At 36.1% G+C, this 19,446-nt stretch overlaps 1 protein-coding gene across 2 annotated transcripts; it reads left to right on the forward strand.

The window, feature by feature from the left end:
• Positions 1–901: 901 nt before the first annotated feature.
• Positions 902–19,000, forward strand: rhobtb1 (Rho related BTB domain containing 1). 2 transcript variants are annotated; one of them, XM_016283238.1, is made up of 10 exons: positions 902–1,197; positions 3,421–3,616; positions 3,851–3,954; positions 8,660–8,845; positions 8,999–9,957; positions 10,110–10,228; positions 12,656–12,806; positions 13,397–13,485; positions 15,948–16,053; positions 18,388–19,000. In XM_016283238.1, the coding sequence occupies exons 2-10, from the start codon at positions 3,437–3,439 to the stop codon at positions 18,558–18,560; spliced, it is 2,067 nt and encodes a 688-aa protein (XP_016138724.1). In that variant the 5' UTR covers positions 902–1,197; positions 3,421–3,436; the 3' UTR covers positions 18,561–19,000. The 2 variants fall into 2 exon arrangements, with proteins under 2 accessions (XP_016138724.1, XP_016138725.1); XM_016283239.1 differs by having other exon boundaries at positions 18,391–19,000.
• The last annotated feature ends 446 nt before the right edge of the window (positions 19,001–19,446 follow it).

The raw sequence follows: 19,446 nt of genomic DNA on the forward strand, positions 1-19,446 counted from the left end.
TAGTGCTGTCAAACGATTAATCGCATCCAAAATAATGTATGTGTACTCTGTATATTTATTATGTAAATATAAATACACACACATGCAATGGTATTTGCAATTGTATTGAGATGGCAGATTACTGAAGAAATGCACAGTGATTTATTTGTGATGCTTGATATGACGTGGAAATAATGTGCAGTTTTAGAACCTTCATTTAAAACGTTTAAACCAATTGTGACGTATCATTGGTTATGCACAGAAAAATATGAAAATATGAGTTTGATAGCTGGGTCATAGCAGGAATTTTATATGAACCGTTCAAATTAATTCAAAGGATTACAAATTGGAAAATTTCACTTATATGTTATGCTCCACATGATATCACCTACTTGACAAGCAGGCATGCTAAGACGTCCCAGGATTTCATATTTATTTTGAACTACAGTAACATCTTCTGATTTCTCTCAGCATGGGGACAGGAGACCTGCCAATCAATACATTGGAAAAAATAAAAAAAGTAACTTGCGTTACTTATTTGAAAAAGTAACTCAGATATTCTATTGTACATTAAAAAGTAATGCGTTACTTTACTAGTTACTTGAAAAAAGTAATCTGATTACGTAACTCGCGTTACTTGTAATGAGTTACCCCCAACACTGCTTATACAGAATTAGATTAGCCAGATGGCTGACAGCCTAGACAGTGACTGTCACTTATGCGGTCACATGTCAAGTCAAAGGAGTAATTACATTTTAAGACCTATCTTATTTTAAATAATCGCGTTTCGCTTTGGGTTTCACTGAAAATAAGCGTCCAAGAAGCTGGCTGATGCTCGGCTCACAGCAGCACATATGAGGCACCTTGTTTTCCTGAATGAAATCGTACGCGCGCGCTATTAATAGCACCGGCGCTATGACGTCACAATGGAAGCCGCATCTGACTCGCGACAGATGATGATTCTCTCAAAGAGCCTCGCGATCGGGAAGGACACACTATAGGCTACCCGCATATTTAGCAGTCTTTACGCTTGCAGATATATAGGAATTAACTTTGTTTTTGCTCACAGACGGGGACGTAGTGGCGCTTAGGAGATGGTTTTGCAGCATTTGCCCAGCTAGCGACGAGCGTTTGTTCTTTCATCAGCAAGCTGCAGTCACTGTATAGGCTACTGAATTGACTTCTGACAACAATAAACACACGCATCACAAAGACACGGTACGTATGCTTGTGTCTGAGTGTGATGGTTTTTGTTTGCAGGGTGGTGTCCTTATGTAATTCATCATGCAACCTCGTAGGACAGTTGATCAACTTCTTACAAAGAGACAACGATGTGTCGTTTTTTATACAATTTGTGTAATGTTTGGTTTATTATAAAATTATTTCCCAAAATTACAAATCGTTGGGTAATGTTAGTATTCTCTATGCATTACATATGTGATCAAAAAAAACAAAAAAAACATTGCTTTGAAAATATTTGACCCATAATTCTGCTTCTTGTGGGAGCATCTAAATGAACTGGTTTTAAGAGAAAGGAAAACTTGAAATCGCATCATATTTTAATAATAGTAATAATAATAATAATAATAATAATAATAATAAAGAATCAACCTTATGTAAGAATTAGAAGAATCAACCTTGGGTCAGATGAGCTAGAAATAATGTATTGCATGCATGCATAAATGTGTAGGCTATGTTTACATGACTTATGCACTGTCATATCTCTGATTTAAGTGTGAGTTCAAACTTAAGTGCAACAGACACTCCAGATTGATGTGCTCTAAATAAAAATCATTGTTATGACATAGCCTATCTTTGTTTCTTAAAGTACATTTACCTTGTCCATTTCTACTTGATTTTATGAGTTTCCACTTTGTTTCGACTTGAATTCATCTGTAATTGGAAGTGGCTGGAAAAAGTGCACTCAACCTTGGCACCACTTTGGTTTAAATCATTTAAGACAGCAATTAAGTTTCCAATTTTAGTGAGTTTTGTGTGTGTGTGTGTACATGTGTTGCTCAGTATTCGAACAGATTCCAGCTAAAATTTATTATTTGATTACAATGTCCTAGACTTTAAATTACATTGGAACAGACCCTAAAAATGCCAATTAGTCTGTCATTGCACTGTATATGAAGAGATTGTAACATAAAAGATGAGTGGATAAGACTGTGTGTTGGTTATAGAGTGCCTAGAGTCTAGAGATGTTATGAATCGAGGTGCATGAATGGATGCCTTACTCTAGTGTTTAAACCATAAGTTTACATATAGCTGACATACATGCTGATTAACATCATGTTGAAACTGAATTTTTAGGTTTAGAAATGTAAGTCTTAGCGTGTATTAAGATGATTTTTCAGTGAATTTTTTACACCTCACCTTTAAAAAAAGATCCAGCTGAAGATGTATTGAAGGTGTGAAGGTGAAAAATCAAGCGTAGCATTAGTTCTGGCAGGTCACGTTAGTCAAGCTCACATCAGCTGACCTTCAGCTGATCCCCATCTACCTATGGGAATACGACACCTATCTAAGCATTCATATGTAAGGTCCCTCAGTATTATCAGCAGTTTTCGCATTGCTCAATAGCTAATTACCCTCCTCCATCCCCAGCTCCTCCTCTGTCAGTCAGGATTCAGCCTTCTGATTCTCCTTGAATCAGACTAATTCTAAAATGTGTACATAAAATGATTGAACTTGAACAATATCTGCAATACATTTATGTTAGTTCTGTTCTGTTTACCCTGGGGGGGTTATCGCTGCTCTCATCCATGCTAGGCTGCATGGAGGTGCAGGGAGTTCTTGCCCAGAACAGAACCATACCGCCAATCCAAACTGTATGCTAATTGTCAATCATCTTTGACGATAGTGGTCCTGACAGAACTAGAGATGATGCTGCATTTTGCATAATGCCCTTTATTTGCGTCTCTCCAGTTGTTTCACTAATTGGAGTCATTAAAGGCCATATCCGTAATTTAATATTGTATTATGTAATAAAATGTTCCCTTGGAGTTAAGACGTGAAAAATAATTTTATGATTTTAATATTAAGTAATAAAATCACATGGATGACGTTTACTGTTAGTGTTATTATTCTATGATTACATTAGATGCCAAGTTAACAGCCAGAGCTGTTATTACACATATAACAACATTGAAACAAATATTTTTTTTTTGCAGTCATACACACTGCATCTGATAAGAAAGTCATATGGGTTGGGTTTTGTCCAGCTCAGCAGGAACAAGATGTGGCTATAATATAGGGCAACTATTTTAGGAATGTGAAAAGAAGAAGTCCTGTATTATATTGAGGTTTCATTGACCCACAGCAAGGTCAATGCTCTGTGCAGCTTCTGATTTAATAGACCTGAAATTAAATCCCTTCTTTGGTCAGTATGTATGTGCGCCGTTATGAATTCTCGTACAATAATTATTTTTGTCGTAGGGTACTCAAGTTAAAAATGGACTACGAAAGACCCAACGTAGAGACCATCAAGTGTGTTGTTGTTGGAGACAATGCCGTGGGGAAGACTCGCCTTATTTGTGCCCGGGCCTGCAACACTACCCTGACCCAGTACCAGCTGTTGGCTACCCATGTACCCACCGTCTGGGCCATCGACCAGTACAGAGTCTGTCAAGAGGTAAATCTTCCCTCAATTAAACTTAACTTGCCGTTATCATGGCATTACGTCAGACGCAAGGCTGGAGATAATGAGTGCATGATACCCAGATTTTTTTCCGTCAGGATTCATTTAAATTTCAGCCGACGGAAGGGAAACAGATTACAGAAAAAGATCAAATATGCCTGTGGTCTTCTTTGCTCCGGGGCAGAGGTGCTGCTTTAAAAGCCGAATTAATGCTATGACTCCTCACAGGTCTTAGAACGTTCCAGAGACGTTGTGGATGACGTAAGCGTGTCCCTCCGGCTATGGGACACCTTTGGAGACCATCACAAAGACAGACGCTTCGCCTACGGGAGGTACGAACAGATTCTGTTTGATTTGCAATTTCTGTGTAATAGTGGGGCTAGCTTAAAACAATAGTTTCTGCAAAAATTTACATTTGGTTATTAGTTCACCCTCTTGTCATTCCAAACCCGTAGGACTTTCTTCCAGGGAACTCGAAAAGAAAAGTGTAAAGCAGAATGTTCAAGCTGCTCTTTTCCATATAATGGAAGTAAATGGTGATCAGAGGTGACTAAGCTAAAAAGGCAAAATGCAATCCAAGTCTCAAAAAAGTCATACAATACAATTAAATCGCTCAGAAAATCAATATCAAATATATTGTTTTTAAACTTAATGCTTCTTGGTCCGTGTATGTCCTTGTATAGTCCATGTACATTGCGTTTATTAATTTTTTATTTAAAATTGAAAGCCTAAAATTGTGAAAATGTCCTTTTTGATAACAAAGATGATTGATTGATTTCCATTTTTCCATTCAAGGGTAGAAAACGGATAAATAACTTGAATATTTAATTTCAGTTCATTTTCCAAATGTGGGCCACAATAAAATGTCCCTTTTTACTGATAGGTCAACCAAAGATCAATTCGTACCAACATCAGTTATTTTTCAGTTCTGTGCAACAGAATAACTGTCACCAAATATTCATTAATAATATATAGAAAATTCAAGCTGTTTATACATTTTCAAGATGAATCCTTGTTTTTTTTTGTTTTTTTCAAAAAAAAATGATTAATGAAAAATGTAGCGTTTAGTCTAATTTTTCTGCTTTCAGTATTTTAAAAAAAACAACACTATTGAACACAAAGTACACAGACCTTTCTTGTGTGTCACATGACCAAAATTGACTAATGACTAATTTTAATATGTACATTTGCAAAGCTAATGTATGACTTCAAAAGACTTAAAGCACATAAGTTGTATTGATTTTTATGATACTTTTGTTGGTCACCATTAAATATTCATTAATAATATATAGAAAATTCAAGCTGTTTATACATTTTCAAGATGAATCCTTGTTTTTTTTTGTTTTTTTCAAAAAAAAATGATTAATGAAAAATGTAGCGTTTAGTCTAATTTTTCTGCTTTCAGTATTTAAAAAAAAACAACACTATTGAACACAAAGTACACAGACCTTTCTTGTGTGTCACATGACCAAAATTGACTAATGACTAATTTTAATATGTACATTTGCAAAGCTAATGTATGACTTCAAAAGACTTAAAGCACATAAGTTGTATTGATTTTTATGATACTTTTGTTGGTCACCATTCACTTACATTGTATAGAAAAGAGGAGTGTGAATATTATTCTAAACATCTTCTTTCGTGTTCCTCAAAAAATTAATTAATTAAATTACATTTTTTGGGGTGAACTATGCCTTTAATTCCTTTTCAAATTAAATGAATTGCATTAGGGTGCATTATATTAATTTATTTAGTATGGCAATCAGTGTGACTCAAATTAAACTACGATGCTGAAAATAACATAAATATAAGGGCATGCATGAGAAAATTGCACAGTACTCTCTGGATAATATCTTATTACAAATTACCAGAGAAAATCTTAATTGCTTCTTCAGTTCACAAATGCCACCACTTTACTGAACAGAAAGAGAGGAAGCATCCTGCCATCAGATGCTTTCATCATTCGCTCTGACATCAGACACTGAGCTATTTGCAACTGAATGCTGGTCGAACATGACAGCTGAACACTGTTATGTTAACTCATGGCCATTTTGTGTCAAGCACTTAGTTAATGAGGTCTTTCTTTGCATTCATCACACACTCACTGCTTTTATGCTTTCTTTTCTGACATTTTCAGTGCAGGATAAACTAAATATTCTCATTTTGGTTTGTACTGGCGGTAACATAATTAACATCAATTATGTTATGTTCACAGATGTATTTACAAGACATTTAGAATGCATAGCATGCAGCATTCATGTTTGTATTTTTGCTACTTCATTCAAGGTAATTTTCTGTTTTTCTGTTAATAAGACAATTACTGGCCAGTTTTACAGAAAGAGTTTGCTTGGTGTTATCAGTCATGCATAATATGTCAAACCCAATTCACTTTTTTATTTTTAGGAATTGATGGTAGATACATCTTGATTTATAATGTTAAAAACCTAGGCTGTCTTAATTCACTCCCTACTTCACTAGTAGTGCACTGTCTAGTGAATTAAATTCATTAAAGTGCACTGAAACATTTACTCCATAAAAATTCCCAGAATGCACCATAAAAAAGAGCATCAGCTGATGATTTTATTTACTTAATGTGGCCAGAAATAATATCAGCAGAATATTGCTCATGGCTTGTAATAAAGCAATGTTTTTTGTCATGTCGAAGGTAATTTAGTCATCAGTGTTCCAATGCTTAATGGATTGTTAGCACCCAAATTCATGTTCATGATTCGCACTAGCTAGGGAGGGGAATGTGACACACTTCAAGAATCCCTGTTAGAAGAAATTATATTCCTGCAGTGTCCTTTTGGAGTTGTTTAACAGATGGTGTTTAACAGCATAAGTATGACCTAATTCTTCCCTCTGACAGTCTGAAAGGAGATTTTAGAAACCTTAAGAACTTAAAGGGATAGTTCATCCCTTTAAGGGTTGTCTGCATATTTACCCTACGTGAGAGAATATTTTGTGATTTAGCGCTAGACCAGTCCCAATCCAGATGCACTAGACTATTTCAATCAGATACACCTGACTTGTCTGGAAAGCATGCCTTGCTCCTTGACTTTGGGTCAGTCTTGTTCAATAGAATTATATTTTTAGTCCTCCCTGCTTTATTGCATCTTAAAAATAAAACCAGTGCACTGAGGTCTGGAGTCATAAAGCTTGGCTCGGACTCAAAGAATGACCTCTAAATGTTCGCTAGGCGCCTTACTCAGGGCTTCGATGTGTGACTGGTGTACTCTATTGCCCTTAGAAGTAACCCATAAGTTTACAGGAATGAGATTCCAACGGTACTGTGCCTCTCTGAACCTGTACTTACCAAATAGAAGAGTAAGAAGTGTGTTTTCTGCTTTATGAGCATAGGCTAAGAGTGTCTCATCCAGAGTTTACAGTCAAATAGCCAAACCAAATATGCAACTACTCTGCTTGAAGTGTCCTAACAAACACCCCTGATTAAGAAGCCATTCGTCATCTTGGCTTGTTTGGGAAAGTAGAACGCATATTTTTACACTTAAAGCAGTCCGCAGTCCTGCCCACTAATAGAAACACAATAGCAACATCTCTATCACTTAAACATACTCACATATCTCCCAGCCCTTGCTGAGAGTGACTGGTTCATTTAGTGATGAATGAGAAGAACCAGCTCCGCAAAACAGAAGTCATAAATCTGGGTGATTAGCTGACATTGTTGACGTTGAGAAAATACAACCTTCGCTGCAATCAGTTTATGTGAGTTTACCTAATGGAGACAAAGACTTTTTTGCATGTATGTAGCAATTTTACAGATGACTCCTTCTGATAGTGTGTTATGTTTAATTGCTAATTAATGACATGTTGAGTGTTCTACTCCCTGGATTGATGCAAGGTTAATAAAGATAATTGCTGTTTATATGCTGATTTGCTCTCATTTATTCAGGTTAGGGGAGGTATTGTTGAGTTATTGAGAGGGCAATTGCAACCCCGCTGGGTCTCCAAGAGATTCTGAAGCTCAAATAAATGCTACATGTTTTACCAGAAGTGCATTGATTCTGGCTTAACATCAAACAGGCTTTTCTCTAGAGCTGGGTGATCTGCCAAGAGCCCCATTTTGACCAGAGATTTTTAGTTTTCAGCAAACCATTACCGAGGACAGGATAGGCTTTAGCCTAGCAATTATTGGGACCATGCAGTGCCATATCAAAGCATATCTTTAACTTTAAAAGCTGTTTAATATCAAACTCTGGTTTACTGTCCCTTTGGACATATACTGTCATTATAGACTCTGGCTGTAATGTTGCTCTCCTTCAGATAGATTTCCCTGAACTGTTGTTGACTACAAAGGCAATTATTATGTAGCATTGTTCTGTGCCTCTTTTTGTTTTTAGGGCTCCTATGATCTTTATGCAAGCCCGTGAAACATAAGAGAGACACTGTAAGTCCTCAAGCCTGCTAGCATCTCCATAATTCTCTGCATTGCCAACTGTGTGGTGTGGTAGATGAGACCTTTGCTTGCCCAGTCAGCAATAAATGCACGATTCCTTTAGTGGACGATGGCAAACGGGTGATTGTACATTATTCACTTACTAGTGTGGTGACAGGTGTTGCCCCCCTCCCCAGGATAGACTTTGTACTAATCTTGCTACAGGAAGGTATGCCAGCAGTGCTCCAGAATGTCTGCATGTCATCCTTTTTGTGCTTTTGTTTCATCTGTTTTGTTGATCATGTTTGTTCCAGTCCTCACAGAGGCAGCCAAACAAAAAAGCATTGCCGAAGGAGTTTGTGGTCTCCGTCATAAGACTTGTGTAAACTACAGGCAATCTTTTCCGTGCTGTCAACGGGTCAATGTCAGGCTGGCATTGAGATCGCAGGTTTTGCATGTCCACCAAACACTGAAGGACTGTGGTTTTGCTATGGATACCGCTTGGCACCTGTCACATTCGACACTCTTGGCTTAAAATCCCGTTAGCATGCGTGTTACGTGGTGTCTTGCCCTGTGTTGTTAAACAGATGAGTTTTCATTGAATGGTTACTCGATTTACTTCTCTACTTTTACTTTCGAAGGTCTGACGTCGTGGTTCTCTGCTTTTCCATCGCCAACCCCAACTCCCTACACCATGTTAAAACCATGTGGTACCTTGAGATCAAGCACTTCTGTCCTCGCACACCTGTCATTTTGGTCGGTTGCCAGCTGGACTTGCGCTACGCTGACCTGGAGGCAGTCAATCGAGCTAGGCGACCATTATCAAGGTACTGTTAACTAAAGCCCCTGTTCTTCTGAATCCAATAAGTTGGAACTTGGATATTCCTTGACAATTCCCCTGCAACAACTTCTCAGGAATTTGCATATGCTCTTGCCAGGAGCGCTGTCATATTACCGCTGTATTTATTTGTCTCTCACAGGCCCATTAAACCCGGAGATATTTTGCCTCCAGAGAGTGGAAGGGAGGTCGCCAAAGAGCTTGGCATCCCATACTACGAGACAAGCGTTTTCGATCAGTTTGGCATCAAAGATATCTTTGATAATGCCATCCGAGCAGCCCTCATTACCAGACGCCACCTACAATTCTGGAAGTCCCACCTGAGGAAGGTCCAAAAGCCACTGTTGCAGGCACCATTTTTGCCACCCAAAGCCCCTCCACCACTTATTAAGATCCCTGAGTGCCCAACCAAAAACCGGGATGGCCCGAAGCAGCTTCTTGAGAGCCCCCTGTGTGCTGATGTTATGTTCATCATTCAGGAACACATCCACTTGTTTGCCCACAGGATCTACCTGTCTACCTCATCCTCCAAATTCTTCGACCTCTTTCATATGGACTTCTCAGATGAGTCCCAGTGCTTGGTGGTAACTGAGCGTCACGGGCGGGATCAACTGATGCGCACACTAAGCCTGGACACGGAAGAGGACATCACCGTTCTCCCCAATCTTTCACCTTGCTCGCTCAGGGCATCCAAGAGTGACGGAACCCTCAAGATGATGAGTTTCAGTGGGATGCACCGGCGCACCAAACTGTCTCTGGCCTCTTGGAGCAAGGCCTTCCAGAGCATCCACAAGGAGAACGTGATCAATCCAGTCACAGGTGCACCAGCTCTTATGACTGTCGTCAAGATGGATCATTCCATCCACCATGGACCATTCAGTGCTGTCCTACGCTTCCTCTACACTGGTGAGCTGGATGAGAAGGAGAAGGACCTGATGAAGATCGCCCAGATCGCAGAGATCCTAGAAGTGTTTGATCTTAGGATGATGGTGGAGAACATCATGAACAATGAGGGCTTCATGAATCAAGAGATCACAAAAGCGTTCCATGTGAGAAAGGCCAACCGAATCAAAGAGTGTCTCGCCAAGAATAACTTCACAGGTATTGAGGAACCAAGATGTGTTTGTTTTAACTCTGAATGAGAAAGAAACTAAGTCTTATTTGCTGCAACATCCTCCTGAAATATGCTTATTCTAGTTGAATGATATCTTTGTAAAATACAGTTTCTCATCAGTTTTGGACTCTCTTTGCAGATGTGGTGTTCAGGTTGGATGATGGCACCATTAACGCCCACAAACCACTGCTGATCTCTAGCTGTGACTGGATGGCTGCCTTATTTGGGGGCTCTTTCATGGAGAGTGCAAATGATGAGGTGAGTGTGAAAACAATGTTTAATGAGCTCTAGTTAGGGCACTGACAAGTCTACAGAACATCTTTATTTCGTCCTAAGCATTAATGAGTCTGCCAGTTCTCAAGCAGATGGTACAAGGTCACACCGCTCAGACATTTACATGTGCTTACATACTCAAATAGATGCGCACTGACACATTTTACAGACACTGGCTTGTCAACAAATTCTTGAATAACTAAAATAGTCTCATCCTGGTGTCTCTAAGTGACGTTTTGAAAATCTATTTCTGCAGTGATGAATGATCTGTCAGTTCTCATGACCTTTTTGGAGTGCATGGTGATTCATTTGTTTTTTATTTTGCATTGATTTTTTATTTCAGTTTAGCTGTAGTAATTGTTCATTCAGGACTTTATTTGGGAATTTGGGAAACTGCTTTCATTTTTATTTCGTTTCAGTATTACATTTAGTTTCCACAAGTCATTTTTTCAATATTTAAAAACATATTTTTGTCTTTGTAATCATTTTTATAATGTATAAATAATAAACTTATAGTACAGTTAGCCTCATACTTTTCCATTTATAGCCATTTACATGCATAATTCATAATTGATGAGCTGAGATGCAGAATCGATACAGATACTTCCTTCTGTTTGAAGCAAACATTATGCTTTTTGGTCATTCCACAGCTGCCACATGCACACTTAATCCTGTTTCCACTGTCCAAATAGATGCTTTCATCTGTGGCAATGTTCATTAATTTCCTCCTTAACAGGTGGAATAAAGCAGACCGAGTTTCCTCCCTAAAGAGGAAAAGCAGACGTCATTCAGAGACAGTGATCTGTTTCCCTCTATGGTTAATCTTTGCACCAGGGACTCAATACATGATGGCCGTTTTTGTTTTTTCTTTTTTTGCCTTAGTGCTCTGACATTTCATGCCAGTGTAACAATTGGGACAGATATATTTTAGACAGTGTCCTACTTTCAGACTTAAGTCCACAGTGCTTGCTGAAATCCGTGAGAGCATGCCTCTTTTTCCTTGCACTCTCTTTTGGAGTGGTTAGACTACCCAGGCAAAACACAGCAATCTACCGTGCTTGCCCTTGAAGAGTATTATGTAATGAGTTACGTAGCAGCATCTATCTGCGTGAGCTGCCCAAATGTGCTTAGTAATGCTGGACTGCTGGTGAGCCGGCCATCAGTTTCATAGAGATTAAAGACCAAATAGTCTCCTCTCTAGAGCTCTGACCAGAGTCTGTTAAATACACAATATATATAATGGCTGAATTAAAATATATAATGATTAATAATTTGAGTTTTACACTTCTGTAGTAATAACATATACATCCTATGAAAGTCAACATGTAATCATCCGTGCATGTTATTACAAAAAAGGTTTGTATGTGTAATTTTTCATTTAAAAATAACTAAACCATTTTAAATAAAAGAACTCCCTAAAAAATAAATTCAGTAAATCTCTATAAAAAAGAAAATGTAATAACAACAATATTATACACAATATTTGTTATTTTATACAATATTTTAATGATTTTGAAAAGTCACTAAGTTTACCAAGATTAAAAATACATAAAAAAAAACAGCTATGTTGTGAAATATCATTATAATTTAAAATGATTTTCTATTTAAATATAATTTTAAGCCATTACTCCAGTCTTCAGGGTCACATGATCCTTCAGAAATCATTTTAATATGCTGATTTGGTGATCAAATATTAATAATGGTTCTTATTATAATCAATGCTGAAAACAGTCTTTCCTGCATAATATTTATGTAGAAACCATGATATTTGTTTTTCAGAATTCTTTTATGAATAGAAAGTTAAGTGAACAGCATTTATTTGAAATACAATTATTTTATTACATTTTAAATGTCTTTATTGTCGCTTAATGTTTTACTCTATTTTTTTTAATCAAATGCAGCCTTGAAGAGGCTTTAAAATATATCATAATTATTTTATTATTATTATATTAATAATAAAATAAAAAAATCTTTCAACTTTTGACCGGTAATAGTAATAAAACTGGTTTTATTGAGGTCAAACTGTTATGTATAGTAGTCTGACTAAATCAACCTGATACATTGGTTTAGACTGAGCAAAAACAAATCTTTGGGGTAACATCTGCAGGTTACAACAAGTTTTGTGCAACTTATAACTTGCTTCTTAACCGACTTTCCTTGTTGATAGATCTCCCAGTCCTCTTATTTTTCAACCTCTCCAACAACCTGTCGTCTATGAAATCAATCCCCGAAGAACAAAGTCAAATCTTGTTCTACATTTTATCCCAACGATTTCCTATTTCCCTCAGAATCGTCACATTTCAGAAGTAAATGGCTTGTAAACGCTATTTCACGCTGACTTAGCGGCACCAGATGGAATTGACAAAATTGATTGTCTGAAGAATAATGGCGTGCGTACATGTGTGTTGCCAGGTCTCATTCCCCAACACCAGCAGGGTATGTATGCAGGCAGTGCTGGAGTATCTCTACACCAATCAGCTGTCGCCCATGGCAGACCTGGACCCAATGGAGCTAATCGCCCTGGCCAACAGACTGTGCCTTCCACGGCTCATCGCCCTGACAGGTGAGCTCTCTGCCACACACTCCGAATGACACACAAAACAACACACGCATTCCTCAAGCACAGGGCAGAGATGCTCGGCCACCTCGTATCTAAAGCAAACAGGCTTTTTAGCCCTTTCATTCTGTGTTGCTTAGCAACGAGCGATGTCAAGGTGCCAAATAAAAGAGAACGTCTCGGCGGAGCTTTGTGTGGCACACACTACAATCTGTCCGGCGGACGTCATCTAATGACGTGGTGGTGACAGGCTGAAATTTATCTGTGACTCCAGATGCAGCTATTTACCTCAGGTTTTGTGTAGCCTGCGCCGCCCCAGAGGAAAAAGTTTATAAGTATCAGTTTATTTACAATCTGCAAGAGTAGAGAGTGCAAATAACTTGAATTTTTTTTGAAGTTTGGAGTAAATAAAACTAGAAAATTCTATTTCAGTCTTTCTACTTCAAAATTTCATGTTTAATTTGGCGTTTCTTGCTTTTTCCTTGTAATTCTTTGTGAAATTTACTAACAATTTCCGAGTAAAAATGGTTTCTAAATCAAATTTTTTCAGCTCATCTAAATGTGCCTTCTGTTTAACAGATGTTTTCTCTCCTCAGAGCAATACGCTGTGAGCGAGTTAGTAAAAGCATCTAAAGATGGACAGGAAATTGATGGAGAGGTACTCACCTATCTAGAGCTTGCTCAGGTAAATCTGTCTTTAGTTATTAAAGTGGATAATTGATTGTGGATAAAAGTGTCATAAATGTGTAAATGTAAATATTAGTGCTAATAATGCAATATAAATAAATAAGTGCCAATTAATCACGTAGGTTTAATTTGGTGAGTGGCGATTAATCGCCCCTAACGTTAAAACTTGTTATCGTAAATATCTGTTCTAAATACACAAATTAAATTACAAATACAGTACAATACAATACAAATGCATGTTATATCTTAATATTCCTTGGGACCAAACCGAGCTAAATATAATGCTTCTGTTGCTTGGAATAATCTACAAATTAATATGAAACAACTTAATTTTAAGCATACTTTCATTAAGGTACTTTTAACAGATTCTGTACTTTATTCCCCTGGTAACTTGTTGTTGTGATTCATGAGTTGTATTGTGTTTGATGTTGTAATATTTTGTATATTTATGTTATTTGTTGCTGCCCACTTGGCCAGGTCGTGCTTGTAAAGGAGATTTTTCAAATAAATGAAATCAATTTGAATCAGCATAAAGGAAATTAATGATTTGTTTAATGGCATCTTTTTCCTGAGTACTGTCAAGGACTTATCAATTACTCTATTAAACTTTTATTTTCAACTCTTACAACTGATGATAAAATTAGTAATTATAGCCTTTTATTTGGGATTGGTACCTGAGAACGCCGTGTTTTGCAGGACAAGGGGCATGCAATTTGTGTTAGATGTTCATGCTAAAAACATTAGTGTAGCCTCATGAAATAAAAATAGATATTGCAACAGATATTTAAATGTTCATCATTCCATATTAATTAGATAAATAATCGCAAGATTTTGTGTGTGCGTGTTATTTTGCCTAGCCCTAGTAAATATAATTTTTATCAAAACATACACTTAAAGAAATGACTGGCAACATTAGTTGCAAACAGAGTACTGTAAACAAACAGAACCAGTCTCAATGATTTAAAGGGGTCATATGACGTTGCTAAAAAGAACATTATTTTGTGTATTTGGTGTAATGAAATGTGTTTATGCGGTTTAAGGTTCCAAAAACATTATTTTCCACATACTGTACATTATTGTTTCTCCTCTATGTCCCGCCTTTCTGAAACGCGTCGATTTTTACAAAGCTCATCGTTCTGAAAAGTGAGGTGTGCTCTGATTGGCCAGCTATCCAGTGCGTTTTGATTGGCCGAATTCCTCAAGCGTGTGACAGAAATTGAAGTCCCTTACCATACTGTGAATGTGATGCTGTGTCCCGGCACGATGAGACAAAACCAATAAAACCCATTATAAACTAGGCATTTGTTGCATCCAGTGGGGACATAATTACAGATTATAATGATTTATACGGTCTTTTTACGCATTGCGTTGCAGCGCGCCGTGTAAACAAAACCATGTCTGCATTTGTGATCGGAGAAACGACAAACAACAAGCGCTACTCTACACTGCTCCGACTCGTGTTTGAATCATCAGTGGCAAATTCTTTAAATATGAAAACGTGCTTACAGTCTGTGAGTCAGAACAGCCGGCATTGTAGTCTACTCTCCCAGGATCAGGAAACAGTCCTCCATAAAATGTGCTGCCCTCATCTGAATATTTGGGTTGAAGTGTTCTGGAACAGTGTAGTAAATACAACTTAACCACTGATTTCTACTCGTGTCCCCTTTTAGAAGGCCAAACAAAGCAGTTTCGCTTTCACAACGAAACACACAGCGTCTTCACGACATGGCGGTGGCAGCAACAATAACGTTACGCCATCTTTCTTTGCGTGAACATTTGGGCGGCGTTATGCAAATCTTCCCACATCGTGACGTAGACATGTGGGGGCGTGTTTAAACGAGGCGTTTTAGGGGGGCGTGGACCAGTCTTAACTTTGATAAAGAATATCTCTTTGGGTTTGAGACTTTAGTCTTTGCAACTTTAGGGATCTTATCTATTCACGAACAGCTTGTAACACTCCAAAGAGAAAGGAAAACTTGAAATCGCATCATATGACCCTTTTAAACTGTAATTTAACAGCATTCAGAAACACATGATGTTTCCTGTAAACATCCAGTGTCTCTACAATAAAATTAGCCATGACTTTACTGATGAATAATACAGCAGCAATATCACTATCTGTAAATATCTGGTAATCTGTATGACTGTAATTAGAATATGCAATTTATATGCTGCTTTCATACAAAGCTACATACAATAAACTTGCAGTTTTGGTTTTCTTGAAGCAACCATGAGTGTTGCAAGTCACTATATGTTGGTGCCATTTCATCTTCCTTTGAGCCTACTTTACAACAACCTTCAAAGATTTGACAGAAGCTGTGAGAATTCATAGTGAAATACAATATATCATTTCAGAATACAAGATGTCAGCCTTTGTTTACAGTGATCATATTCCAATATTTAGACTAAATACATACAAACGTTAACGTCTTGTTTTTTATTCTCTTGTTTTGATGACAGTTCCATAATGCTAATCAACTCGCTGCCTGGTGTTTACACCACATCTGCACCCATTACAACAGGATATGTGCCAATTACCGCAAAGAGATCAAGTCGAAATCAGCAGGTAAGAGCATTTCCTGAACAATTATGAGACAGATGCAAAGCGTCACCATTGAAACTGCCTGATTTAAAGCATCTACAGTAACATTTAACTTTGCTTTATGACGTAGAAGTAACTATGATGCGTACACATGAGTCTTTAAGAGTGTCCTTTTGAAGAGATGGTTCACCCGAAAATTAAATCCACCAAATCCATATGCTTTTATATGTTATTAATTTTAATAAATAAATAAAAAAACAAATACAAGTTAATAAAAACTACATAAAATAAAATGTATTAATTATATATATATATATATATATATATATATATATATATATACGCACACACTATATTGTGATTAAAATATAACATAACATCTTTAAAAAAGAAAAAATAATTTATAGTTATATAGTAATTTATAGTAATTAAAATAGTTTATAGTTTCCATATAAACTAAAAAAATAACCAACCATTTAAAACTAACCATTTATTAATCTTAATAAATGTTAATTTTAACATTTATTAATACATTACTAAAATCAAAAGTTGAATAATTATTTAAATAATTAATAAAAGTTGTATTAAATAATGGTAATATTACTTAATGGTAATATTAACATGAATTAACATTAAACAGTTGTATTTTTATTAACTAACATTAGCAAAGCTTAATAAATAATGTATCAAATGTACTGCTTATTGTTAGTTAATGCATTAACTAATGGAACCTTGCTGTAACCAAATTGGTTATTGGTTGCCAAAATAAATAACTTATTAAAGTGAAAGCAGAAAACAATCTCTCTTCTTTTTTTGCAAAATTCTCAAGCTGCTCTTTTATTAACATTTTGAATAAAATGTTATTTTTAGATTTTCTGCTTTCACTAATTTGAGTCCATTTTGTTTTGTTTTCATTTTTATTCGTTTTGTTTTAGTTCTATTTATATTTTAATTTTAATATAGTTTATATATTTTATTACAGTTTTCATCATTAAGATTTATTTATGAATTTGTTTATTTAGTTATTTTAGTACGTCAAGTCAAATTAATGAGAAATGTTGCCTTGGCAACTAGCTGAAATAAAATTAATTCATTTTTTTATTTTTTATTTTATTTTACTTAAGCTAATGGTTATTTCATGTATCGATTTTTATTTTTATGAATTTGGTTTTTATATTAAATTAACCCTGCTGTGATGTTATTCTTCCTTTTGTAAATAAGTAAAAATCACATAGTTTTTCATTTTAGGCAAACAGTTCCTTTAAGAGGACACATTGTGCTTCATGAGCTCTACTGTATATCACTCACCCTTGATATCATTCTGGGCTTGTGTTGTAATGTAAGCAGAAAACCAGGAATATTTTGAGAAGCACCGCTGGCCTCCGGTCTGGTATCTGAAAGAGGAAGATCACTATCAGCGGGTGAAGAAGGAGAGAGAGAAGGAGGATGTGGTTATAGTTTCCATATAAACTAAAAAAATAACCAACCATTTAAAACTAACCATTTATTAATCTTAATAAATGTTAATTTTAACATTTATTAATACATTACTAAAATCAAAAGTTGAATAATTATTTAAATAATTAATAAAAGTTGTATTAAATAATGGTAATATTACTTAATGGTAATATTAACATGAATTAACATTAAACAGTTGTATTTTTATTAACTAACATTAGCAAAGCTTAATAAATAATGTATCAAATGTACTGCTTATTGTTAGTTAATGCATTAACTAATGGAACCTTGCTGTAACCAAATTGGTTATTGGTTGCCAAAATAAATAACTTATTAAAGTGAAAGCAGAAAACAATCTCTCTTCTTTTTTTGCAAAATTCTCAAGCTGCTCTTTTATTAACATTTTGAATAAAATGTTATTTTTAGATTTTCTGCTTTCACTAATTTGAGTCCATTTTGTTTTGTTTTCATTTTTATTCGTTTTGTTTTAGTTCTATTTATATTTTAATTTTAATATAGTTTATATATTTTATTACAGTTTTCATCATTAAGATTTATTTATGAATTTGTTTATTTAGTTATTTTAGTACGTCAAGTCAAATTAATGAGAAATGTTGCCTTGGCAACTAGCTGAAATAAAATTAATTCATTTTTTTATTTTTTATTTTATTTTACTTAAGCTAATGGTTATTTCATGTATCGATTTTTATTTTTATGAATTTGGTTTTTATATTAAATTAACCCTGCTGTGATGTTATTCTTCCTTTTGTAAATAAGTAAAAATCACATAGTTTTTCATTTTAGGCAAACAGTTCCTTTAAGAGGACACATTGTGCTTCATGAGCTCTACTGTATATCACTCACCCTTGATATCATTCTGGGCTTGTGTTGTAATGTAAGCAGAAAACCAGGAATATTTTGAGAAACACCGCTGGCCTCCGGTCTGGTATCTGAAAGAGGAAGATCACTATCAGCGGGTGAAGAAGGAGAGAGAGAAGGAGGATGTGGTGTTGAATAAACATCACTCACGATGGCGCTGGTGTTTCTGGAGCACGTCCCCTGCTGTTGCTTGAGTCCGTACTCTCTTCTTTTATTTTTAAAGCTCTTATTTTATTTTTTTTCTATTTTGCGAAGATGAAACAGGCCACTCTAAATGAGCATTCTGTGTGAAGCACAATGTCCAATCAATGCTGGCCATTGAATCTATGGAGGTGACGTAGGCCTATTCCTTATGGTGTAATATTTGTTTTAATAGTCGAGCTGCTGTGTTGGACTTGGTTGTGATCTGACTGTGTTAGAAGCATAAGAATCTTAAAACACTAAGAGGATTAAGGAGTGTTTTTTCTTGTCTTTCCTTTTTCACTTAGGTGCTATATACTGTATATTTGCATTAAAACATTTTCAACTGTTCAGTGAAATCATCTAAGTGGAAAATGCTCATTATGCCACTAATTCGGAGCACACGCATTGATTTGCAAAATTTGCGTTGTACAATTCTGCATTCAGGCAAATATTGAGTTCCTTTAAGAGGACACATTGTGCTTCATGAGCTCTACTGTATATCACTCACCCTTGATATCATTCTGGGCTTGTGTTGTAATGTAAGCAGAAAACCAGGAATATTTTGAGAAGCACCGCTGGCCTCCGGTCTGGTATCTGAAAGAGGAAGATCACTATCAGCGGGTGAAGAAGGAGAGAGAGAAGGAGGATGTGGTGTTGAATAAACATCACTCACGATGGCGCTGGTGTTTCTGGAGCACGTCCCCTGCTGTTGCTTGAGTCCGTACTCTCTTCTTTTATTTTTAAAGCTCTTATTTTATTTTTTTTCTATTTTGCGAAGATGAAACAGGCCACTCTAAATGAGCATTCTGTGTGAAGCACAATGTCCAATCAATGCTGGCCATTGAATCTATGGAGGTGACGTAGGCCTATTCCTTATGGTGTAATATTTGTTTTAAT

Source organism: Sinocyclocheilus grahami, unplaced genomic scaffold (genome assembly GCF_001515645.1).
Source record: "Sinocyclocheilus grahami isolate Dianchi unplaced genomic scaffold, SAMN03320097.WGS_v1.1 scaffold172.1, whole genome shotgun sequence".
NCBI lineage: Eukaryota > Metazoa > Chordata > Actinopteri > Cypriniformes > Cyprinidae > Sinocyclocheilus > Sinocyclocheilus grahami.

Bases quoted from the DNA above. Each gene is read 5' to 3' on its own strand.
- rhobtb1 (XM_016283238.1), top strand. From the start codon at position 3,437: ATGGACTACGAAAGACCCAACGTAGAGACCATCAAGTGTGTTGTTGTT. The intron at 8,846-8,998 runs GTACTGTTAACT...TGTCTCTCACAG, and splicing joins GCTAGGCGACCATTATCAAG to GCCCATTAAACCCGGAGATA. The intron at 13,486-15,947 runs GTAAATCTGTCT...TTTTGATGACAG, and splicing joins CCTATCTAGAGCTTGCTCAG to TTCCATAATGCTAATCAACT.